At 39.1% G+C, this 22333-nt stretch overlaps 1 protein-coding gene across 3 annotated transcripts in view; it reads left to right on the forward strand.

Annotated features, from left to right (window-relative positions):
• Mtf2 (metal response element binding transcription factor 2) overlaps window positions 1-22333 on the forward strand; it is a 38837-nt gene that overhangs the window by 6530 nt on the left and 9974 nt on the right. For 2 of the 3 annotated variants that reach the window (XM_005359653.3, XM_026785135.1), the window contains exons 2-10: window positions 6123-6321; window positions 6414-6495; window positions 11222-11317; window positions 11549-11649; window positions 12038-12186; window positions 14670-14765; window positions 15969-16037; window positions 16941-17064; window positions 21341-21408. In XM_005359653.3, the coding sequence (XP_005359710.1) occupies window positions 6123-6321; window positions 6414-6495; window positions 11222-11317; window positions 11549-11649; window positions 12038-12186; window positions 14670-14765; window positions 15969-16037; window positions 16941-17064; window positions 21341-21408 (984 nt within the window). The remainder of the gene's footprint in view (window positions 1-6122; window positions 6322-6413; window positions 6496-11221; window positions 11318-11548; window positions 11650-12037; window positions 12187-14669; window positions 14766-15968; window positions 16038-16940; window positions 17065-21340; window positions 21409-22333) is intronic. The other variant, XM_026785136.1, reaches the window with a different exon arrangement.

Genomic DNA, 22333 nt, shown 5'->3' on the forward strand with positions numbered 1-22333 from the left:
TATTGTGTATGTATGGTTGCTATGCTACACATGTGGAAATCAGAGGACAACTAACTTCAGGGAATTAGTTTTACGTGCGTTTGGGGATAAGAACTTAGGTCATCAGGCTTGGTGACAAGCATCTTTACCTGTTGAGCTTTCCCACTGATTCTTAAAACTTCATTTGTTTAGATGTACTTACTTTCATTTGATGTGTCTGAATGTTGTATCTGCATGTATGTTGTTCACTATGTATTTCCTTGGTGTCTACGGATGTCAGAACATCTGGAGTTACAGACAGTTGTTAGATACCATGTTGGTTGCTAGGAAACAACACTGCAGGAGCAGTAAGTGCTCTGACCTGCTAAGCCATCTCTAGTTTCTCTATAGAATTGTTTGTTTTTGTTTTTCAAGACAGGGTTTCTCTGTAGATTTGGAGCCTTTCCTGTCTCTGTAGACCAGGCTGGCAACCAACTCAGAGATCTGCCTGTCTTTGCCTCCTGAGTGCTGGGATCAAAGGCGTGAGGCACCACCACCCGGCTCTCCTGGCAGTTTTTTACTGTTTAAAAATTATTCTTTTTGAGTCAGTTTCTCTTGTGTAGCTCTGGCTGTTCTGGAACTAGCTTTGTAGATAAGGATGACCTCTAACTCAGAGTTTCACCTGAATGCTGGGATTAAAGGTATGTGTCACTACTGCCTGGCTAATTTAAAATTTTTTATGCATGATAATGTTTGTTAAACTCTAAACCTAAGAAATAGAGTAGAGCTAGCTTTCCTAAAAAAATTTTTTTTAATGTGTTTTGTCTGTCTATCTTTGTATCCACGTGTGCTTGTTATCTGTGAAGGCCTTAAAGGGGGGGGGGTTGTACAGATCCCCTGAGGCTAGGGTTGTAAACAGTTCTGACCTGTCTGTGTGGAAGAGCAGCCAGTGCTCTTAACCACTGAGCTGTCTCTTCAGTGTTAGAGCTAGTTTTGAATCTGCTTGCCTTATGCTTTCTGATCTTTGTAGAACTTTGGCTTCTTTGATGTTAGATGTTCATATATTCCTCAGTTAAAAGGAAAGCATCCAGGCTCAGATTTTATTTTACCTTATCTCAGGTAAGAGATTACTTCTCCATCTCCATAGGTTTGGTATAGGATTGACCTTAAGTAGATTGCTACTTCCTGTGTGCCTGGGTTCTGTGATGGCTCCCCTGAGCCTAGTGAATATGACCATAATCTGGGCAAAAGATTCCACCAAAAGTGTCTCCCTCATTTGTTACATTATATCCTTCAGGTCACAGGGAGTAGAAGAAACTCTGGGAAAAAATGTAGCCCCAGCAGTTTTGTGCTTTAGAAGGGACTTAAGCTCTGTGTGGTGGCTCACGCCTGTAATCCCAACATTGAGCAAGCATAGGCAAGTTTGAGTTATAGTGTGAGATCCTGTTTCAAAACATTAAAACTAAAAACCAGATCAAACCAAATACCCCAAAAAGATGAGCCTTCTTGTTCCTGGGGTTGGGGTAAGGATAGCATAGGTGGGTTTGATTTGTTTCCTTTGTTGTTGTTTTGTCCCCTAGTTGTGTTCCCTACTGTTGTAAGATGTTTTTGCTTTATAAGCTGGTGAATCAAGGAGAAGTGCTTTATTGCAAGGTGGCAGTGTGAAGTAGGGTTAGATTTTCCTTCCTTTTTTCCCTTAGTTGCCGAGTGGTTCATCATGGATAGAGTAGTGGCAAGGGTACTGGAAAACACGATTGTGGTGGAGGTGTCATGGCTGATGGCTGTTTCCAGAGGAGGAAGGAAAGTGCAGCGGCACAATAGAGGGGTGAAAGTTCCTACTAGGGAGGTGAGTTCTGGGTTGGGTGGTAGCATTCAGCCCTTAGATTTCAACTACTAAATCTAACCTAAACTAGACAGCCAGTTACTGCTGGTTTACTGACTGTTTATTGTTTACCTGTGCAATGTGCTCAGAACTGGGGAGGAGATGGCACACAGCTTGCACAGCTTTCTACCCTTAGAGCATAGGCTGAATGTAGGGTAAAGACCCATTTTTAAATAGAAGCAAAAATAATTGAAATGACAGATTTTTTTGTTCTTTTTATTTATTTATTTTGAGAAATTATACTATGCTAGATCCTTAAGTTGTATTTTTCTCTTCCTGTTAATTCTTTGAGAACTTGATACAATGTATTTTGTTATTTCAAGACAGGGTTTCTCTGTGTAACCTTGCCTGTCCTGGAACTCACTTTGTACTGAGTTTGAGGCTGACCTCAAACTAGAGGTCCACCTGCCTCTGCCTCCTGAATGTTAGGATTAAAGGTGTACACCACCACCACTGCCCAGATGATAAAATGTACTTTGATCGTTCTTCATCCCTAACTCCTGTCAGACTTCCTCATCCCTAACTACCTCCCTCCTTCCCCCCGCTTTTAAACTATCCCCTTGGTGTGAGGGCCATATGCTAGATCTTAATCTGTGTTTTGATATTGTAACCTCAGAAATTACTTTATTTTTTAAAAAATATTTATGTATGTATGTATACAATATTCTGTCTGTGTGTATGTCTGCAGGCCAGAAGAGGGCACCAGACCTCATTACAGATGGTTGTGAGCCACCATGTGGTTGCTGGGAATAGAACTCAGAACCTTTGGAAGAGCAGGCAATGCTCTTAACCACTGAGCCATCTCTCCAGCCCCTCAGAAAGTACTTTAAATGGAACCCTCCCCCCCAGGGTTTTATAATGTGTAGCGCTGGCTGTCCTGAAACTCACTATGTACCAAGCTGACCTCAAACTCAGAGAATTCTGCCAGCCTCTGCTTCCCGATTGCTGGGATTAAAGGACTACAGCACCACCGCCCAGTTACATTTTCAAATACATGTTGTTGGTATGTGTGCACATACCTGTGTACCACAGCATTCATGTGGAGGTCTGAGGACAACTCTCTGCAGTTAATTTTTTCCAGTCTTTAGGATCTGGGGATCAAACTTGGCAGCAGGTACCCATACTTGCTGAGCCGTCTCACTGGTCCAGAGATTATTTAGATTAAGCTATCTAGGCTCTAACATTAATTCAGAAGGTAACCTAGTTAACTAGGGGACTAAAATGAGAAGATAGGATGGGGAAAATTATTATTTTTTTCAATATACATTATTTACATCATTCAGCTAATTACCAGATTTTTGAGTCAGGTCCTTATTTAATGTAGGGATAGTAAACCATGAGGGGAAGACTTTTTTAACCCTTTGTTACCTTTTGCTCTGAATAGAGTGACATTCTCTATCAAATTAGGTATCCCAGGAGCTGGAGAGATGGCTCAGTGGTTAAAAGTGTGTACTGTGTTTGTAGAGTTTGGTTGCCAACACCCATGTTGGGAGGCTCTCAACTGCCTGTAATTTCAGTTACAGGGGAATCTGATATCACTGACCTAACTCCTGTCAGACTTCCTCATCCCTAACTACCTCCCTCCTTCCCCCCCACTTTTAAACTATCCCCTTGGTGTGAGGGCCATATGCTAGATCTTTCTTTTTTTTTTGGATTTTTCGAGACAGGGTTTCTCCGTAGCTTTTGGTTCCTGTTCTGGAACTAGCTCTTGTAGTCCAGGCTGGCCTCGAACTCACAGAGATCCGCCTGCCTCTGCCTCCCGAATGCTGGGATTAAAGGCGTGCGCCACCACCGCCCGTATATGCTAGATCTTAATCTGTGTTTTGATAGTATAACCTGCACCTGTGTGTACATATTCCTATACAGACACACACACATAAATAAAGACAATTTAAAAAACATTTATTCATTTATTTTCTTCTGTTATTTTTATTTATTTATTTATTTTTGAGACAGGGTTTCTCTGTATAGCCCTGGCTGCCCTGGAACTTGTTCTGTAGACCAGGCTGGCCTTTGAACTCAGAGATCTGCCTGCCTCTGCCTCCTGAGTGGCTGGAATTAAAGGTGTGCACCACTGCTCTGACTCTACATACAAATCTGTATTGTTAAACATGGTTTGGCAACTTCTTACTGGTTTCTTTTTTTTAATTTTATTTATTTATTTATTGTGTATGTGAATGTTTGTAGGTATATATGTGGGCTGTGTATCTATATCATGTGTGGAGGTCAGAGGAAATTTGTAGGGGTTAGTTCTTTCCTTCTGCCATGTGGATCCTGAGGACAGTAGGCATCCGTTCCTGCTGAGCCATCTTCCTGTCCCCACATTTTAGTATTTATTGAGTATGGATGTGCATGCATGTCATCGTGCATGTGGAGGTGAGAACAACTTGTCAGATTATGGGGTCAGTTCTTTGCCATGTGGGGTTGAGGGCGGGGAGTATTTCTCCGATGAGCCATCTTGTGTAGTTCTCTCCCCAACCCCACTTTGTGAGACGGGGTCTCACTGGCTGACCTGGAACTCACTGTGTAGACTGAGCCTTGAACTCAGAGATCTGCCTGCCTTTGCCTCCTAAGTGCTGGGCTTCTTAATAGCATTTCTAGCATTTCTAGAGATTTGGCTGTGGATAGGAAGGGGAAAAAATAAGTCCAAAGGGTAAGTGTAACTATTACTAGGTTGAGTTCTTGTTACAAAACACAGCATATCAGCAATTTCAGGAGAAGGGAAGAAACACTAGGAAATGAAAAATTACAAAATTTGATGTTTTTTTTTTTTGTTGTTGTTTTTTTCGAGGCAGGGTTTCACTGTGTAGCTTTGGTGCCTGTCCTGGAACTTGCTCTGTAGACCAGGCTGGCCTCGAACTCACAGAGATCCGCCTGCCTCTGCCTCCCGAGTGCTGGGATTAAAGTTTGATGTTTTGATCTAAGAATGGGTGCAGTGTACATTGCCATCACGAAGAAGGCAGAAGGCATATTGAAATCATAGCAAAGAATATGAAGGTGTCTGGGAATGTTGGCCACTTTGTATAGTTTCCATTCCAGAATTAGGGAGCATTCCACTGACTTTTTTTTTATACTTAATTATGCTATTCATTTGGGTTAGTTACATAAGGGATGCAAAATTCCTGAACTTAAAATGGTTGCTTATTTATATAGGGTTAGACATATCCCAGGCTGGTCTTGAACTTCTCGAACTTGCTGTGTAATTGAGGGTGACCTTGAACTTCTGATCTTCCTAGGCCACTTGCCCAGTACTGGGATTATAGGTGTGTATGCCTACACCTGCACCTGGTTTTCTTTTGTTTATTTTTTTTTCTTTTGTTTATTTTTGTCTTACGGTGTTGGGGGATGGAACCAAGGGCCTGGTACCTGGTACATAAACATATTCAGCTCTCTTCTGTTGGTTTGTAGATTACCTTTCGTTTTTTCAGTGACTATTCAGAGTTACTATACTTGTAGGTTTTGAGTTTGTTGGATACACACAAAAAATTGTTGGATTAACATTTTTCAGCAATTTAGGGGGACCGTATCAGTTTTTAATTCTTTTCGGACATCTTTTAAATGCATTTTTTGATCCTTCCTCCTACCCCCCAGCTACCTCCATGGTACTTCTTGTCTATGAGTTTGTTTTATGTGTCTCATAAAGCCAGAATTAAACAGTACTTGTCTGTTTTCTCTGGATTGTCTTACTTAGTGTCATGTCTTCAAGATCCCACGCTGTAGCATGGCATGATTCCCAAAACTTGTGTTATTTTTAGACTTTGAAAACATGTTTCCTTTGTTCTTAGCTACCAAGACTTTCTCCCACCTTTGGTTTCTTCCTTTTTTTTTTAACTGAACTTTTATGTTCTCTTTTTGTCTGTATAGTTTTATTAAATCTTCAATTTTTAATTTTAATTTAAAGGCAAGGTTCTAGATATGTAGCTTAAGTTGGCCTGGAACTCCTAAGTAACCTGAGCTGGCCTGGAACGTCTCCTTGTGCTCAGCCGCCCAATGTTGGTGTTCAGGCTTATCCACTGTACCCAGTTGTTTTTGAGGTAGTTACCCTAAAATGTTTTGGTGAAATGACTGCTGAATCCTGGCTTCACTTAGGGTAGGCAGTGAGCAAATATTATGAATTATTGCTCTTTTTTAAAAGTCTATATAGAAAGCATTTGCCATTTGAGTTATTTGTTGTTTTTCTCACAAATTAAGGCTTTATACCAAAAGTTTTGGTTAACATATGAAATATATCATTGATGTAAACCATTATAAATCTTATATTTGGTTTTTATTTCCTGACTAGAGACTCTACAGGAGCAGGTAACTCACTGGTCCACAAGCGGTCTCCTTTACGTCGAAACCAAAAGACCCCAGCATCCTTGAACAAGCTGTCTTTACAGGATGGACATAAAGCCAAAAAGCCAGCATGTAAATTTGAAGAGGGTCAGGATGTCCTAGCTAGGTGGTCAGATGGCTTGTTTTATCTTGGAACTATCAAAAAGGCAAGTTATTTTAATAGACCTCTGCTGTAATTTAAAGTTTAATTCACACCTATAGTTTTAAGAGATACCTGAATTCTTTCTCTGTATTGCAGATAAACATATTGAAACAGAGCTGCTTCATCACATTTGAGGACAGTTCTAAATCCTGGGTTCTCTGGAAGGACATCCAAACAGGCAGGTGCTACTGTTCCTCTAGAACATGATATATACTGAAATTTAGCTTTCTTCAACATGGTATTTTCTGGGGCTAAAGAAATTGAATATAGTGTCTTCCTACTACTCAGTAGCGTGTATGAGGAGAAGTTTAAGAATTTATTAATATATAGAATTATTTTCCTTGTTTATAAACAAAGCTCTCTATAGTTTAATTGAATTGCATTGAGACAGGTTTCTCTGTATAGCTTTGGAACCTGTCCTGGAACTCTCTGTGTAGATCTAGCTGTTCTTGAGCTCAGAGATCAGCCTGCCTCTGCCTCCCGACTTCTGGGGTTAAAGATGCGTGCTGCTGCTGCCGGGCTTAGGAAGTTTCAATACCTAGTATTAATTTTTGTTCTGTGAAATAATATATTCCTGCATTGCTGTTTACAATGTAGATTTCTGTTTTGGATATTTTTCAACAGTTGCATTAAATGAATAAAAATGTACTCTATAATCTATTCAGCAGATCTCTTTCTAGAAGTTTATTAATAAAATATAATTGAAAAAAATTGAAAAAGAAGCTAAGTGGAGTGATGAGAGATGGCTCAGAGGTTAAGAACAGTGACTGATCTTCCTGAGGACCTAGGTTTGGTTTCCCAGCATCCACATGGCAGGTCACAACTCCAGGACCCAACACTTACACAGACATACATACAGGAAAACACCAATAAAATAATAAATGAAAAGATATTTAAAAACAGAAACTAGGTGGCAATGTTTGCTATAGCTTTATTTTTATATTTTTAATTAAAAATTGCATTTAAAAATAGAAAATAAAAAAAAGTGTGTACATTCGTGTGTGAATGTAGGTAGGTGACTGAAGAGGTCTGATGTGTCAGATAAGCTGGAGATGGAGCTGCAGGGAGTTGTGAGCCCATAGGTGCTGGGGACTGGTCTCTGGTCAGCTACAAGAGCAGTACCAGCTTTTAACCACTGAGCCATCTCCAGCCCTGATGTAGCTATTTATTTTATTTTGATTTTTTAAAAATATTTATTTATTATGCATACAATATTCTGTCTGTGTGTATGTCTGCAGGTCAGAAGAGGGCACCAGACGTCATTTCAGATGGTTGTGAGCCACCATGTGGTTGCTGGGAATTGAACTCAGGACCTTTGGAAGAGCAGGCAATGCTCTTAACCACTGAGCCATCTCTCCAGCCCTTATTTTGATTTTTTTGAGACAGGATTTCTCTTTGTAGCCCTGAACTAGGCTGGTTTGGAACTCAGAGATTCACTGTCTCTGCCTTCCGAGTGGAATTAAGAGTCTTCCATCACTGCCCTGCATTTTTTCCCCCCAGACAGGGTCTCTCTACATACCTTCGACTGGCATGGAACTTGCTATATTGAGTAGCTTGGTTTCGAACTCAACAAAAAGTAGAGTTGGCTTTGCCTCCTGAGTGTTAGGATTAAAACTGTTTGCCACCATGCTTTTATAAAGAGACTTTTCTAGCTTAAATTAAGCAAATATATGATAGCTATTTTTAAGATTTATTATTTATTTATGTATGTGTGTAAGGGGTTATGTGTGGAGGTCAGAAGAATGTGTTGGACATTGTCCTCTCTCACTTTCTACCTATTCATTTGAGGCAAAGTCTCTCCCTGAGCCCCACTGACGTTAAAAGCCAGCAAGTCCCAGTGATTCTCCTGTCTCTGCACATACCATTCCCATCTGAGCTGGGTTTACAAGTGTTTGTAGGAATGCTGTGGTTGCTGGGATCTGGACTCACACTTGTGGTTGAGGAGCAAGTGTTCTTAACCACAGAGCCATCTCCTGCCCAGCATTTTGGCATTACTAAGATGAAAAAGCTAAGACTTTGTAGATGCCTTAATTTGTAGTAAGGAAGACCATGGGCAATTAAGCTAGATCAGGAATCATGTAAATTTTATAGTAAAAAAGGTATTCTTAGATTTCACAACTATAATTCCCAGTTTTCTTAGGTTTGTTTCTTGAGGTGAATGCATACAGTTTTTTGGATTAATAACTCCTTTTCTGCAGAATTGCTTTCTTCTTCACCATGTAGATATAGTGGGAGTCATCTTAGGCACCTACTCCTGGCTGAGGCTATGCAGCCTTTTCTTGTCAAACAACACATTTAGCATGAGAAGCTAAGCTCAGATTGACTACTCTCTAATTATAGCCATAAACCCAGGAATTATTGAACAAGTCCCACTAGGTGTACCAGGAAATTTGGAAGGGACAGAAGACCTAAATAAACAGTAATACAAAAGCAAGCAAAATAATAGTTGGTACCTTTTGTGTTACCTATGTGATATACATTAAGAGATAATACAGCAAATTTGTTTTTTTCCACTAGATGAAATGTTATGCAGTTATTAGAAGTTATAATTTTGAACACAGGCTGTGTGAAAGTGCTTTGGTAGAAGAAATAGTGTTTGGTAGAGAGACCATGGCTTCTGGCACATCTGGGTTTGAAGCCTAGCAGTAGTGCTTTCTAACTGAGGGTACACGGGCAGTTCCTCCATCTGCTTGACCATCACTTCTCTATGGACTCAGATCTGTAAAGCTAGCACTTCATAGACAGATGACCCTCCTACATCAAGACTGACGCTGAGATAATGCGACAAGAGTTCAGGGCAAACCCCTGGGCAGCAGAGTAAGTTCTAGGGCAGTTTGAGATTCATAGTAGGATCTTGTCTCAAGAAGAGTGCTGAGATTAAAGGTGTATGCAACAATACCTGGCTTTGAAATGTCTTGTTTATTTCTCCAGGTAGTTTTCTGTGTAGTCCGGTTTTGGAACTCGATGTATAGACCAGGCTGTCCTTGAAATCTGAGATCTGCCTGCCTCTGCCTTCCAAGTGCTGAGATTTAAGGCATATGCCACTACTGCCCAGAGAATTTTTTGTTTGTTTGGTTTGATTTGGTTTGGTTTTTTTTTGAGACAGGGTTTCTCTGTGTAGCCTAGACTGTCCTAGAACTAGCTCCGTAGACCAGCCTGACCTGGAACTCATGGAAGTCTGTAGATAGAGACTGCTTGTTCATTTCCTGGACACCTAGACCTGAATAATAACACAAAAACTTATTAATTACAACACTGGTTGGCCAATTAGCTCAGACTTCTTACTAACTAACTCTTACATCTTACATTAACCCATTTCTATTATTTTATAGGAGGTTCATGGTTTACTGGTAAGGTTCTGGGGCATCTGTCTCCTTAGGCAGCTACATGGTGTCTCCCTGACTCTGCCTACCTTCTCCATATATCTCTTCCAGCCTGGGCTATATTCTGCCTTGCCAGAGGCCAGAGGAGCTTGCTTGTCCTAGTTGCCCAGAACCGAAATAATCACGCAGAAATTGTATTAAAACATTGCTTGGCCCATTAGCTCGAACTTCTTATTGGCTAACTCTTACATATTAGTTTAACCCGTTTCTATTAATCTGTATATTGTCACATGGCAGTGGCTTACCAGCAAAGATTCAGTGTGTCTGACTCCATGGCGTCTCTTCTATCTTGCCTTCTTCCTCCCACCATTCAGTTCCATCCTCTCCACCTACCTAAGTTTTGCCCTTTCAATAGGCCAAGGCAACTTATTTATTTATTAATGGTAATTACAGCACAGAGAGGGGAATCCCACATCAGAGATCCACCTGTCTCTGCCTCGCTGAGTGCTGGGATTAAAGATGTTCGCCACAACCACCCAGCTGAGAAAGTTTTTGTTGTTGCTGTTTGTTAGTTTTTGTTTTGTTTTTTACAAGATAGGGTTTCTCTGTATAACAGCCCTAGCTGTCCTAGAACTAGTTCTGTAGACCAGGCTGGTCTCAAACTCAACTAAGATCTGCCAGCCTCTCCCTTGAGTGCTGGACTTAAAGTTGTGTACCTTCATTGCCCTTTTTCTTTTTTTTTAAAATCAAAAATATTAAGGTGGGTGGTGGTGGTGCATGTCTTTGCAGAGAGAGGCAAGCAGATCTCTTGAGTTTGAGAACAGCCTGGTCTACAGAGCAAATTAATTCCAGGATAGTCAGGGCTGCACAGAGAAACTATGTTTCAAAAAAAAAAAGAAGAAGAAAGAGTTAATTTCTTAGGCGACCCATAGAATTAACTGGCACTTCCAATTTTTGTTGTAGGAATTCTCTTCGGGTACATTATTAAACATTTTATTTCTAGGTTTCAGCCACGAAATTCTTGCTATACAGCCTCTTTCATAATTAGTGAATACAAAGAACTGTCTTTTTTTTTTTTTTTTTTTTTTGGTTTTTCGAGACAGGGTTTCTCTGTGGCTTTGGAGCCTGTCCTGGAACTAGCTCTGTAGACCAGGCTGGCCTCGAACTCACAGAGATCCGCCTGCCTCTGCCTCCCAAGTGCTGGGATTAAAGGCGTGCGCCACCATCGCCCGGCTACAAAGAACTGTCTTAAGTCCAGAAAGGGAGCACATAACTTCCTTGCCTATTCCCTGAGATCTTATTATGCTAATGTATAACATGAGTGAAGACGTGAACCCGAGTCAGTGTGTGTTCTGCAGAAAACTTCTAGTGTTAATAAATCTCCCTCAGTGTCTTGGTTTGGGTTTTATTGCTGTGAAGAGACACCATGACCACAGCAACTCTTTTAAAGAAAGCATTTAATTGGGGCTGGCTTATAGTTCTGAGGTTTATTGCCATGGTAGGAAGCCCAATGGCTACACTGAGTCATAAAAGCTCTGTGGAATTCTTCATGACTGTTTAATGTTGCTTTACATATTTCAGGAGCCACTGGGAGTGGGGAAATGGTCTGTACAATATGTCAAGAAGAGTATTCAGAAGCTCCCAATGAAATGGTGATATGTGATAAGTGTGGTCAAGGTAAACATTAATTCTTCTTGGTTTTGTATAAGTGTTACTAAATCCAAGTGAGTCCATTGAAGACAAAAGATTGTCAGTACTTGTCTTGCTACTTTGAAACTTTATTGTAAGATCTATTTATCTTTTATAATGAAGGGAACGACAAAACTAGAACTGAAATATCATCTTGAAGTTATATTCTGCAGTGCTTGTTAATAAAATAGAATTTGCTGTGCTTTTTTTGATATCAAGGGTATCATCAGTTGTGTCACACACCTCACATTGATTCGAGTGTGATTGACTCAGATGAGAAATGGCTCTGTCGGCAGTGTGTTTTTGCAACAACAACAAAGGTATCTTTTAAAAGTGTTTCGGGTTAAAGCCCTATGGAATTTGTAAGGCATTGTTTTTGAAATGACTGTGTACATTGAAAAGTTTGTTCTGAATGAAATTAGCAGCTAATGCTGGTTAAAAAGAATTATTGTTTACTAATGATCCTTAAATGGCTTATGGTTATTTTTGTACTTTCTGATAGTGGTGTGGGGATTGAGACAATAAATTGAAAGACAACAAAATAATTGTATTATTAATAATAAATCAGACAATATGATATTATAGAAATATCAGAATGGATATTATTTCTGTAGTGCCAGGAATTTTAAATTACAGAATTATAAATTAGAAAATTTGGTTAAAGAAATTTGACCTTCACTTTTTCAAATGTTTCCCTCTAATATATAGAGGGGTGGTGCGCTTAAGAAAGGACCAAATGCCAAAGCATTGCAAGTCATGAAGCAGACATTGCCCTATAGTGTGGCAGACCTTGAGTGGGATGCAGGTCATAAAACCAATGTCCAGCAGTGTTACTGCTATTGTGGAGGCCCTGGAGAGTAAGTAAACAGTTATCTAATGTCCTTTGAAGTAATTTTTACTAACTTATATTACCTTCTTTTTCTTTTTAATTTTTTTTTTTTAATGAAGACCTCTTTGTTGGTTTGAGACCCCGTTTCACTGTATATACTTCCAAATTGGCCTCACATTCTTAAGGCCTTTTCAAGAGCACCAGGGTTACTGGTTGTCTTATTATTGCTGAGTGTGGTGTAGCAGTCATGGTGAATTACAGATGTATGAAGAATCTGTTCAAATAAAACCTCCTGGGAAATCCTCATCTTCCTCTCACCTCCCTCATCTTTTTCCTTATGCCAGATGTGTCATTAAAATAAATTATAGAGGAAAATGTGTGCTGTGGAGGCCACTTTGCCACACTGGAGTGTGAAGCTGTCTCAGTTCATTTGATGTCATGTTTAGTGATTTACGCATTTGAAAATTGGTATATACTTAATATTATTTGAATGAGTAACTAAGAGACAGGTTTTAGTTAAGTGATAGAGTCCCAGGTGAGGCTTTTTCAGAGACTGATTAGACTGTATATATTACTAATGTTTCCTAAATATTAGTTCCTGTGTATATACATCAATATGTAATTTTCAGAAGAAACTGCCAAGTAATTTTTCTAAGTATTTTACTAACAAAGTATACTGTTCAGGAACTAGAGAGATATATTGGATGTCTTATGTTTATTTTTTATTAAGATTTTAAATTATGTATATGTAGGTTTATTTGTGTGTGGATAATGTGCACATGAGTGCAGTACCTACACAGCCCAGAGAGGACCTGAGTTGAGTTCTCAGCAACCACACTGGGTGACTCACAACCAACCACCTTTAACTCTAGTTTCAGGGCATCAGTCACCCTTTTCTGGGCTTTGTGGGCAACTATACTGAACATGCATATACCCTTCATAGGCACCTAAATAAAAAAAGAGACTGGAGGGGCAATGGTGACACGCGTCTTTAATCCCAGCACTTGGGAGATGTGGCAGGCAGATCTCTGTGAGTTCAAGGCCAGCCTGGTCTAGAGTGAGTTCTAGAACAGCCAGGGCTACACAGAGAAATCCTCTATCGAAAAATAAAAAAATAAGGACTGCAGAAATGGCTGGGTGACTTAAGAGGATTTTCTAGTCTTGCAGCTACAGAGGACCTGGGTTAATTCCTAGCACCCACTGGCAGCTCACAACTACTTATGACTCCAGTTCTGGGGAGAGTGGCTCCCTTTTCTGGCCTTTGCGAAGCTCTCCATGCACTTGATGCACACACAGAAAAGCAGTCTACACATAAACTCATAGCAGGCCTGGGGCACACGTCTGTAGTTGTGGTTACTCAGGAGGCTGAAGAAGGGGATTGCTTTAGTACTGTCCTAATACTGTGACCCTTTAACACGTTTTCTCATGTTATGGTAACCCCCAGACAAGTTTATTTTTGTGCCACTTCACAACCTAATTTTTTTACCGTTATGAATTGTAAATATCTGTGTTTTCTGATGGTCTAGAAGTTTGGAGCTCATCTGTGCAGCAGTAGGAGCCCACCTTTAGGAAAGCTTTTAAACAGCTGGGTGTGGTTGTGAGCAGAGGTCAAGGTCAACCTCAGAATGATACTCAAAAAAATGAAAGAGACCTGAGGATGTAACTCAGCTGTAGTAGCCTGTCTAGCAGGCTTGAAGTCCTAGATTTGACCCCTAGCACCTCATGAATTGGATGAAGGGGTAGTATAGTTCATCTTAGTACTAAGGAGATATGAGTGACCCAGTTTTGACGTCATCTTTAATTTTGAGGCTAGTGAGACTGTCGCTAAAAAACAAAACTTAAAGGAAAACAATCAAAATAAAAAGAGCTATCTGGGTGTGTAGCTCATTGGTAGATTGTGTAACGACCTGTTTTAGATCTCACTACAAAAAGCAAAACCCTTGAATCTTGTGATCTGAGAGAAATCAAAGACATTATTGACTTGAAATATTAGTTTTTCTTAAAGAGCACATAAATTCCCATATAGAAGAGGGAGGGGTGGAGCCAGGCGGTGGTGGCGCAGGCCTTTAATCTCTGAGTTTGAGGGCAGCCTTCCTTGTCTGCAGAGTGAGTTCCTGGACCAGCCTCCAAAGCTACAAGAGAAAAACCAAAACAGAAAAAAAGGAAAAAAAAAAGAGGAAGGATGAAATAATTAATAGTACAAACATTTTTGAAGGGTGAAATAATTAATAGTACAAATATTTTTTGGAGAAAAAATTAGTATGAAGTATAGCAGAAGTATAATACTTTTGTCAGAACTACATTGGTTGTTATATAATGTAGTTTTTTTTTTCAAAAAGAACCCTTGCTTCATTAATAAGTAGTCATTTAGCTAGCAATGGTGGTGCACAATTGTAATCTCAGCACTGGTGAGGTCTGGAGGGTTGTGATTTGGATGCCAATCTTGAACTATATAGTAGGATATTGTTTTAAAAAGTATTAATTTAAACTCTTTTTTTTTCTTTTTGGTAGCTGGTATTTAAAGATGCTGCAGTGTTGCAAATGTAAGCAGTGGTTTCATGAGGCTTGTGTGCAATGCCTTCAAAAGCCAATGCTATTTGGAGATAGGTGAGAAGAACATTTGCATTTCAATGATTGGTTTGTCGTGGATGCTTTGTAATTGTGGTTATTTTGCAGCTTCAGGTTTCTAAAAATAATTATGACAGTGATGTGTAACGGAATCAACTCAGAGGGAAAATACTAAATAGTAAACATGCTTTGTATATACTTTCAATGCTTTTGACTATTACTCCGGGAAGCTTTGAACTATTGTCTCAGAGAGCACATTTGTTCTTGTCACTTCATAGGTCTCTAAATGTTCTTGTCGGGAGCTTTCTTCAAGAGTCTCAAAGGAATACTCTGATTTAGAATTGGGAAATGCTATAGGATCCTGTTAAAATCAATTTGTATATCAAGTTTAAAAACTTGTGAAAGCAGATAAATTGTACTTTCCATGTGAGAATATTAAGGAAGGGACAATGAGATCTGTAAATCAAGATTGCTCTTTTGTTTCCTTTCCACCCAGACCCGAATAATCACACACAAACTATATTAATTACAATACTGTTTGGCCAATGGCTGAGACATATTCCTAGCTAGCTCTTGCATCTTAAATTATCACATTGTTACTTTACATGTTGTTTCTTGGGCGGCTACATGGCGACTGCCTGACTCCACCTTCTTTTTCCCTGAATTCAGTTTAGTTTTCCTGCCCAGCTATATTCTGCCTTGCCATAGGCCAAAGCAGCTTATTAACCAGTGGTAATAAAACATACTCATGTCATACAGTGGGGAATCCCACATCAGAGTTGTAGGAAGAAAAATTAAGACAGATCAGTAAAGCTGGCTTACTTATCTCTCTTGAAGTAAATCTTGGTTTAAATCTAGATGTATATAATTACTGTCTTTTTGACCTTGGTTTCGTCTGCTTTTGAGTTTATTTTACAGGTAATTTGAACTTTGGTGAAATAATGCTTATAGAAGTAGCCATCACAGATCTTGGCACACATAGGCTATTAGTGTGAATACTGGTGAATCTGTGTCAACTTAGAATTCTCTAATGGTTAAAGAAGTTTTCCCTTACCCCCAGATAGGAGTTTTAACCATTATTGTTGTTAGTGTCATAACTGAAACTGCATTTTGATTTGTGTACCAGTTCCTTACATTATGAAGCCTTATATCATTTGCTGAATACTGGCTGTAATTGTTAACTAGTTTATATTTAGCTTTGAATACTCAATATAAAACTTTTTTTTTTTTTTCAATTTTTAGGTTTTATACATTTATTTGCTCTGTCTGCAGTTCTGGACCAGAGTACCTCAAACGTCTACCATTACAGTGGTAAGCATGTACTTTTCTATGTTTTTAGGAAGTGTCATACCATATAAAAACTTTTATATGAAAAGTAAATAAAATTTCGTTCTCTATACCTGGCTTTTATTTCTTTTTGTAATCCTCAAGGCTTATGCCATCTTCACCAGGATTATCCCATTTTATTGTTAACGTTAATAAGAGTTCATTATGGAAAGATGTTGGTGCTTTCAGTTTAGGGTCTTTGTGGTTTTGGCTTCTCATGCCTTCAGAGTATCACAGAGAAGCAGATAAAATAATATAACAGTTTCTGCTTTGATGTAGTAATTTTTTACGGTAAGTGAGGGATTTTGGAGATCTAATAAAATGTGTATGCTGAGATTGTACAAATTTTTATTGTGCTTTACATATTTAAGAGCGGGTGATGGCTTAACTCACGCAGATGGCACACGGCCTGGCAATGTACAGTGTGCCTTTAGTGAGAACACAGTGATGTTAGTCAGCAGTCATTTTCTCCTGTAGCCACATCTTTTACTTTTTTTGGTTTTACGAGACTGTGTTTCTCTGGGTAGTCCTGGCTATCCTGGAACTTGCTCTGTAGACCACACTAGCCCTGAACTCAGAGATCTTCCTTCCTTTTGTTCCTGAGACTGGGATTAAAGGATTAAAGGCATGTACCACCACCGCCTGGTGTCAGATTTTTTTAAAATTCATTTAGGAAGTAATTTGGGTACATCTTAGTTTATAATTATTCCACATTAGTTAAGCTAGTGTTTTCTAGTTCTTCATATGTAATAGTTTATTGTATTGTGATTTAGGTTATTGACTGCCTATCCACGTAAGTATATCACTTTGGTTTTATTATAGTAGTTTTATATATTGGTTTCATTAAAAACTGACTTTTCATATATTTTAATTAATTTTGGATTTCAGGGTAGATATAGCACACCTATGCCTTTACAACCTAAGTGTTATTCACAAGAAGAAATACTTTGACTCTGAACTTGAGCTTATGACATACATTAATGAAAACTGGGATAGATTGCACCCTGGAGAGGTAGGTGGTCTTAGAACTGCTTGATGTCTTTTTTTTTTTTTTGGTTAAAAATAAAGGAGACACATGAACAAGTCCGACAATTAAAGTTTAAAATTTTCTTTTTTTTTTTAGTTTTTTGAAATAACTTTGGTAATGATATCACAACTAGCCCTCTGATTGTCTTATGTTCCTTGCCTTGGGAAATTGAACACATGGTGAAAATAAGTTATTTACTTCTTCCATATTCTAAAGTAAGAATCATTGTAGTTAAAAATAGAACTGTTAGGGCCGGGCGGTGGTGGCGCACGCCTTTAATCCCAGCACTCGGGAGGCAGAGGCAGGCGGATCTCTGTGAGTTCGAAACCAGCCTGGTCTACAGAGCTAGTTCCAGGACAGGCTCCAAAGCCACAGAGAAACCCTGTCTCGAAAAACCAAAAAAAAAAAAAATAGAACTGTTAGAAAAATTCTTTGTATTAGGTGCCTTAAGTATAATTTTGCTTTCTTTTTCAGTTTTCTATAGAAAATCTTAGAGAAGTAACCAGTGTTCGTTTTCTCTTACATATCTCTAATGTCTAGGAGTGTTGGGATCCTGTCAGTAGTAGAATAATCAGTTACAAAGTGACTTCTGATGTCTCCTGTGCTGGTTTTAAAAAGAGCTTTTGAGAAAGGAACATAGACTGGATGTGGTGTAGCGCACCTGTGACCCTAGCGGAGAGACTGAAGCTGGAGGGTTGCTGCACAGTGAGGGCTGTCCCAACAAGACAGAGCAAGGGGCTGGGCAGAGTGAGTTCCCGGACAGCCAGGACTACACAGAGAAACCTTGCCTGGAAAAGCCCAAACAAACTAATAAACAAATAAATAATGTAAAGTCAAGTATAGTGTGATCTAGGCATGTGGTTGCATACCTACAATCTAAGAACTCAGGTTGCTGATGCAGGAGGATCATAATTTCACAAGGCCATTTTGGGCATATATATCTCAAAAACAAGCCAACAAATCTTTGAGTTCCAGAGCAGTTTGGTCTACAGAGCGAGTTCCAGAACATTCAGGCCCTGTCTCAAAAACAAAAACAAAAAAAAACAAAAACAAAAAAAAGAAAAGAAAAGTAAACAAACAAATAAATGAAGAGAAATGCAGTTGCATGTTGGTAAAATTTTTGTTTGTCCTTTCAGTCAGGTGGAACACCTAGCTCATAACATAAGCAGTCCGATTCATACCATCATAGTTGCACTTAAGAAAGTTGAAGGTTTCAGAAATAGGAGGTCAGGTTTGTTGGTGGTTGTCAGTAAACTAGGAAGTTGATATTTTTTTTCCCTTCTCTGTATGACAGTTCTGGCTATCCTGAAACTTACTTTGTAGACCAGACTGGCCTCGAACTCAGAGATGTGACTGCTCTGCCTCCCAAGTGCTGGGATTAAAGGCGTGCACCACCACTGCTTGGCAATGGTTGATATTTTATATATGTTAATTTCCAAGTTTTATAGTGCAATAAAAACCCTTGGGGTATAAATATTCAAATATTGTTCTTTCAGATATGCAACACTGCTTTATCAAATATTATAGACCTTATATGGACAAATTATAAATTGATTTCAAATAAGATATTGAAATTCAAACTAATTAAAGTAAAAGTTAAGTGGATTTGTCACTGACTTGAAAAACAGTAAGAGAACTATTTTGGAAATCTTGATGGAACTTGTAAAAGAGGGCCAAAGTTCTGTCTTTGTTTTTGGAAAGGATGTCAGGATCAAGAGAAAATATCTGCAGGTTTAAGCTGAAAACAGAAATTGGCACATAGCTTTGATGACAGCATTTGGGAGTTTAAGGCTGGCAGTATACTGGTGTAGAAGGAGCTGTGGGCTACATTCCTGCCACCCAGCTCCCGGCCGCCTGGCTAGCTTATGCCCCAAAATAATTACACGGAAACTGTATTCTTTTAAACACTGCTTGGCCCATTAGTTCTAGCCTCTTAATGGCTAATTCTCACATCTTGCCTAAGCCATATTTAGTAATCTGTGTAGCACCAGTCTTACCAGGAAAGATTCAGCATGTCTGACCTGGTGGCTTGCTTCATCACATCTGCCTTGGAGAGCAGCGGCATGGCGTCTGTCTGAGGTGTTTTACCTCACTTCCTCTTCCTCCCACCATTCTTTTCTGTTTACTCCACCCACCTATGTTTTAACCTATCAGGGCCAAGCAGTTTCTTTATTAATTAACCAATGACCTTCCTCCATCATACTGGGAGTTGAATTTCAGCCTGCTTTACATAGAGAGTTCTAGGCCAGCCAGGTCTGCATAGTGAATTTTTATCTCCAATAAAATAAAATAAAAATAAAGCCTGGCCTGGTGTTGTAGTCCTATTACCCCACCTACTCCAAAGGCTATTGCAGTAGGGTCACAAGTTCAAAGCCAGCCAAGTCAATTTGATGAGTCTGTCTCAAAGGTCAGCTGAATATGGTTGTACATACCTATTGTTACAAATTTGGGACCAATTGGGCTATAAAGTAAAACCCTGTCTTTCCCTACCCTCCAAATTAAAAAAAAAAAAAAGCATATACTACTATGCCCTGCTTTTTGCCGTTAAATTTAAGCACAATAGTGTGTGTGTGTGTGTGTATCAGATAAAAGCTCATCTGATTTTAGAGGGGATAAAGTAGATGGAATTAGTCAGATGGTTTATATGAGGAAATCACATGAGACCATTAGAAACTTGATCTCAAACATATATGAACGCTGCTTCAGATGTTTGTAGAGCTAATGCTTATGAAATGGGGTTCAGTAAGTGATTTAGCTTTTTCCACTATTAATGTTGATGAATAACTGGGTCTCTTTACAAGAGACTGTGGCCTTGATGAAAGATTGAATTATTTCTAGGGCTTATTTTCTTGCAAACTTCAGAGTCTGTTTATTTCATTCTTCCTTAAATAGAAATTCTGGATCTGGGAGTGTACTTCAGAGGGTCAAGCATGTGCTGTTCTTTTTTTAATTTTTTTTATTTTGAGACAAGGTCTTGGTCTCTCTCTCCCTCTCTGTTTTCCTCTCTCTCCTTCCCTCCCTCTCTCTCTCTTCCCCCCCTTGAACTCACAAACACCTACCAATCTCTCTACCTTCCTGATTGCTGGGATTAAAAGTGTGCACCACCAAACCCTGTGAACATGTGTTTTTGATATGTGAGAGCCTATTTTCAGTCCTCAAAACTTGTTATTGGGTGTCTCATATTGGGAGGACAGTCAGACAGGGAGGAACGTGTAATTTACCACTTGAGTTCAGGTTCTGGTGGTTTTTTTAGCTAGGAGAATTTAAGCGGTTCATTTCACTTTTGTATGGCCTGTGAACTCTGAGGTGCTTGGCGGTTAGGATATCCATATAAGATTTATCTTTTGAATATGATTGGCTTATTCACCTAAGCATTCCTACTAGTACCATACTAATATAAAAGTTAAACAGACATCTCACCAAATGGGGAGCAGTCAGACAGGCAGAAAATGCTGTACAGAGTTCCACTGGGGAATCTTCTCCGATGAGGAAGCTTTGCGGACTTGAACCACATTCATTGTGAAGTCTTTCAGCTGTGACAGACTGGGAGGATGGTGCTGGTGGAGGTCCAGATGGGCCTTGAGAGCATCACCTAGGATCTAATGCTGACCGGTTGGCATGTGTGAGCTCCACAGTGCTGGTTCAGAGAGTCCTCTTGCCAAAGGTATCAGTGTAGAGGCTTGAGAACCGCACCTCAGGAGCATTGCAGTGCAGTCCTAGTTGCCATTTAAAAAAGGGTCATGTCTTCCCTTCCCTCACCTAAGTTTTCTCTGTGTAACAGCTCTGGCTGTCCTCAGCTCTGTAGACCCAGCTGGCCTTGAACTCAGAGATCACCTGTTTGCTTCCCAAGTGCTGGGATGTTTTTATTGTTCATTGGACTAGCTTTGTGCTTCTTTTAGAGATTTATTTAGAGATTATGTGTAACATTAGAGGTGTTATTTCCTTAGGTCATATATATATACAGAACTAATATATCAGTTCTTTAATGTTTATAATGTGCAGTTGCTTCACAAATACATTTTATTTCATGTAACAAACTAACAAAATTAGTATAAAATTTAGACATTTCTCTTGTAACTTAGAAAATAAATCTTGAGAGGTTAAATGGTACTAGGTAGGTCACATAGTGTCAGTGAAGACCCAGAATAGACTTTAGGTCTTTTGAACACAAGTTAGTACACTTTTCTTTGCATCCTATAGCTTTGTATATTAATAATGAAAGAAGTTATGGTATGCTAAATTGTTTCTTGATACTTTGCAGCTGGCAGACACACCCAAATCTGAAAGATATGAGCATGTTCTGGAGGCATTAAATGATTACAAGACCATGTAAGTGGATTTATTTTACATATCCCTCTGAGGGAGATAGTGAGTATAAAGAATTTGATATTGGTGTATGGAAAAAGCACGTACAATTGTAAATGTTTTAATGTCTTAGTCTCTCTTGGTCATAGTAAGGCAGGGATTCTAGGAGACTGGGAAGGAAAGAGTAATACTTCTGAGACGGGGTGTTTGGGAGGCATCTCAATATCCGTTACTCTGTTTTCCTGAAGAAGCATTTTCAGTAATCACTGATTCAGTGATGCAGAATGGTGAAGATAAGGTAAAATCTTGTTAGCTGGTGGGAATGTGCAAAAAAGGAGGGTCTTTTAAGATTGGTTATTGCCATTAGTCAGTTCCTGAGGAGTAAGAGTGTTGGTCTGCATGATGAGTCTGTTCTTCCATAGACCACCCTCCTTTACAGCCAGCATGTCTGCATTTCTTGAAAATATCTTCAAAATCCCAAAGAAATTTATATAAATACATGTATGCAACTCTCAGACATACTATTAAAATTGAATTATAAAATTTTTGGTTTTCCCAAGTTGCTGTTTTGAACTTGACAATATTTTCTTATTAGGTAATTTTAATTACTTGTAACTAGATCTTTGAATTAGCTTGAAAAACTGTAAGGTAATAATTGAGTAGCTAATTGTACTGATAAAATATTGTTTGAATCAGTTCTTAATTCCATCTTAAAATATCAGAAATACACCTGTTACTGATAATGGTAGGAACGAGAGCTGCACATTCCAAAGGTGCATACAATGGAAGAACATTTCAAACAGCTGAGGTAGGGGTGTTTGTGGCCAGGAAGACTCTAGCAGAGTTAGGTATAAGAAAATGTTTGTGGTAGACCAGGGAGAGAGTACTCACACCTTTAGGGTCTAAATTGCTTTCAACTCCATGTCTGACCTCTGTCTACTCTTTCTAA

Source organism: Microtus ochrogaster, linkage group LG1 (genome assembly GCF_000317375.1).
Source record: "Microtus ochrogaster isolate Prairie Vole_2 linkage group LG1, MicOch1.0, whole genome shotgun sequence".
Classification (NCBI taxonomy): domain Eukaryota; kingdom Metazoa; phylum Chordata; class Mammalia; order Rodentia; family Cricetidae; genus Microtus; species Microtus ochrogaster.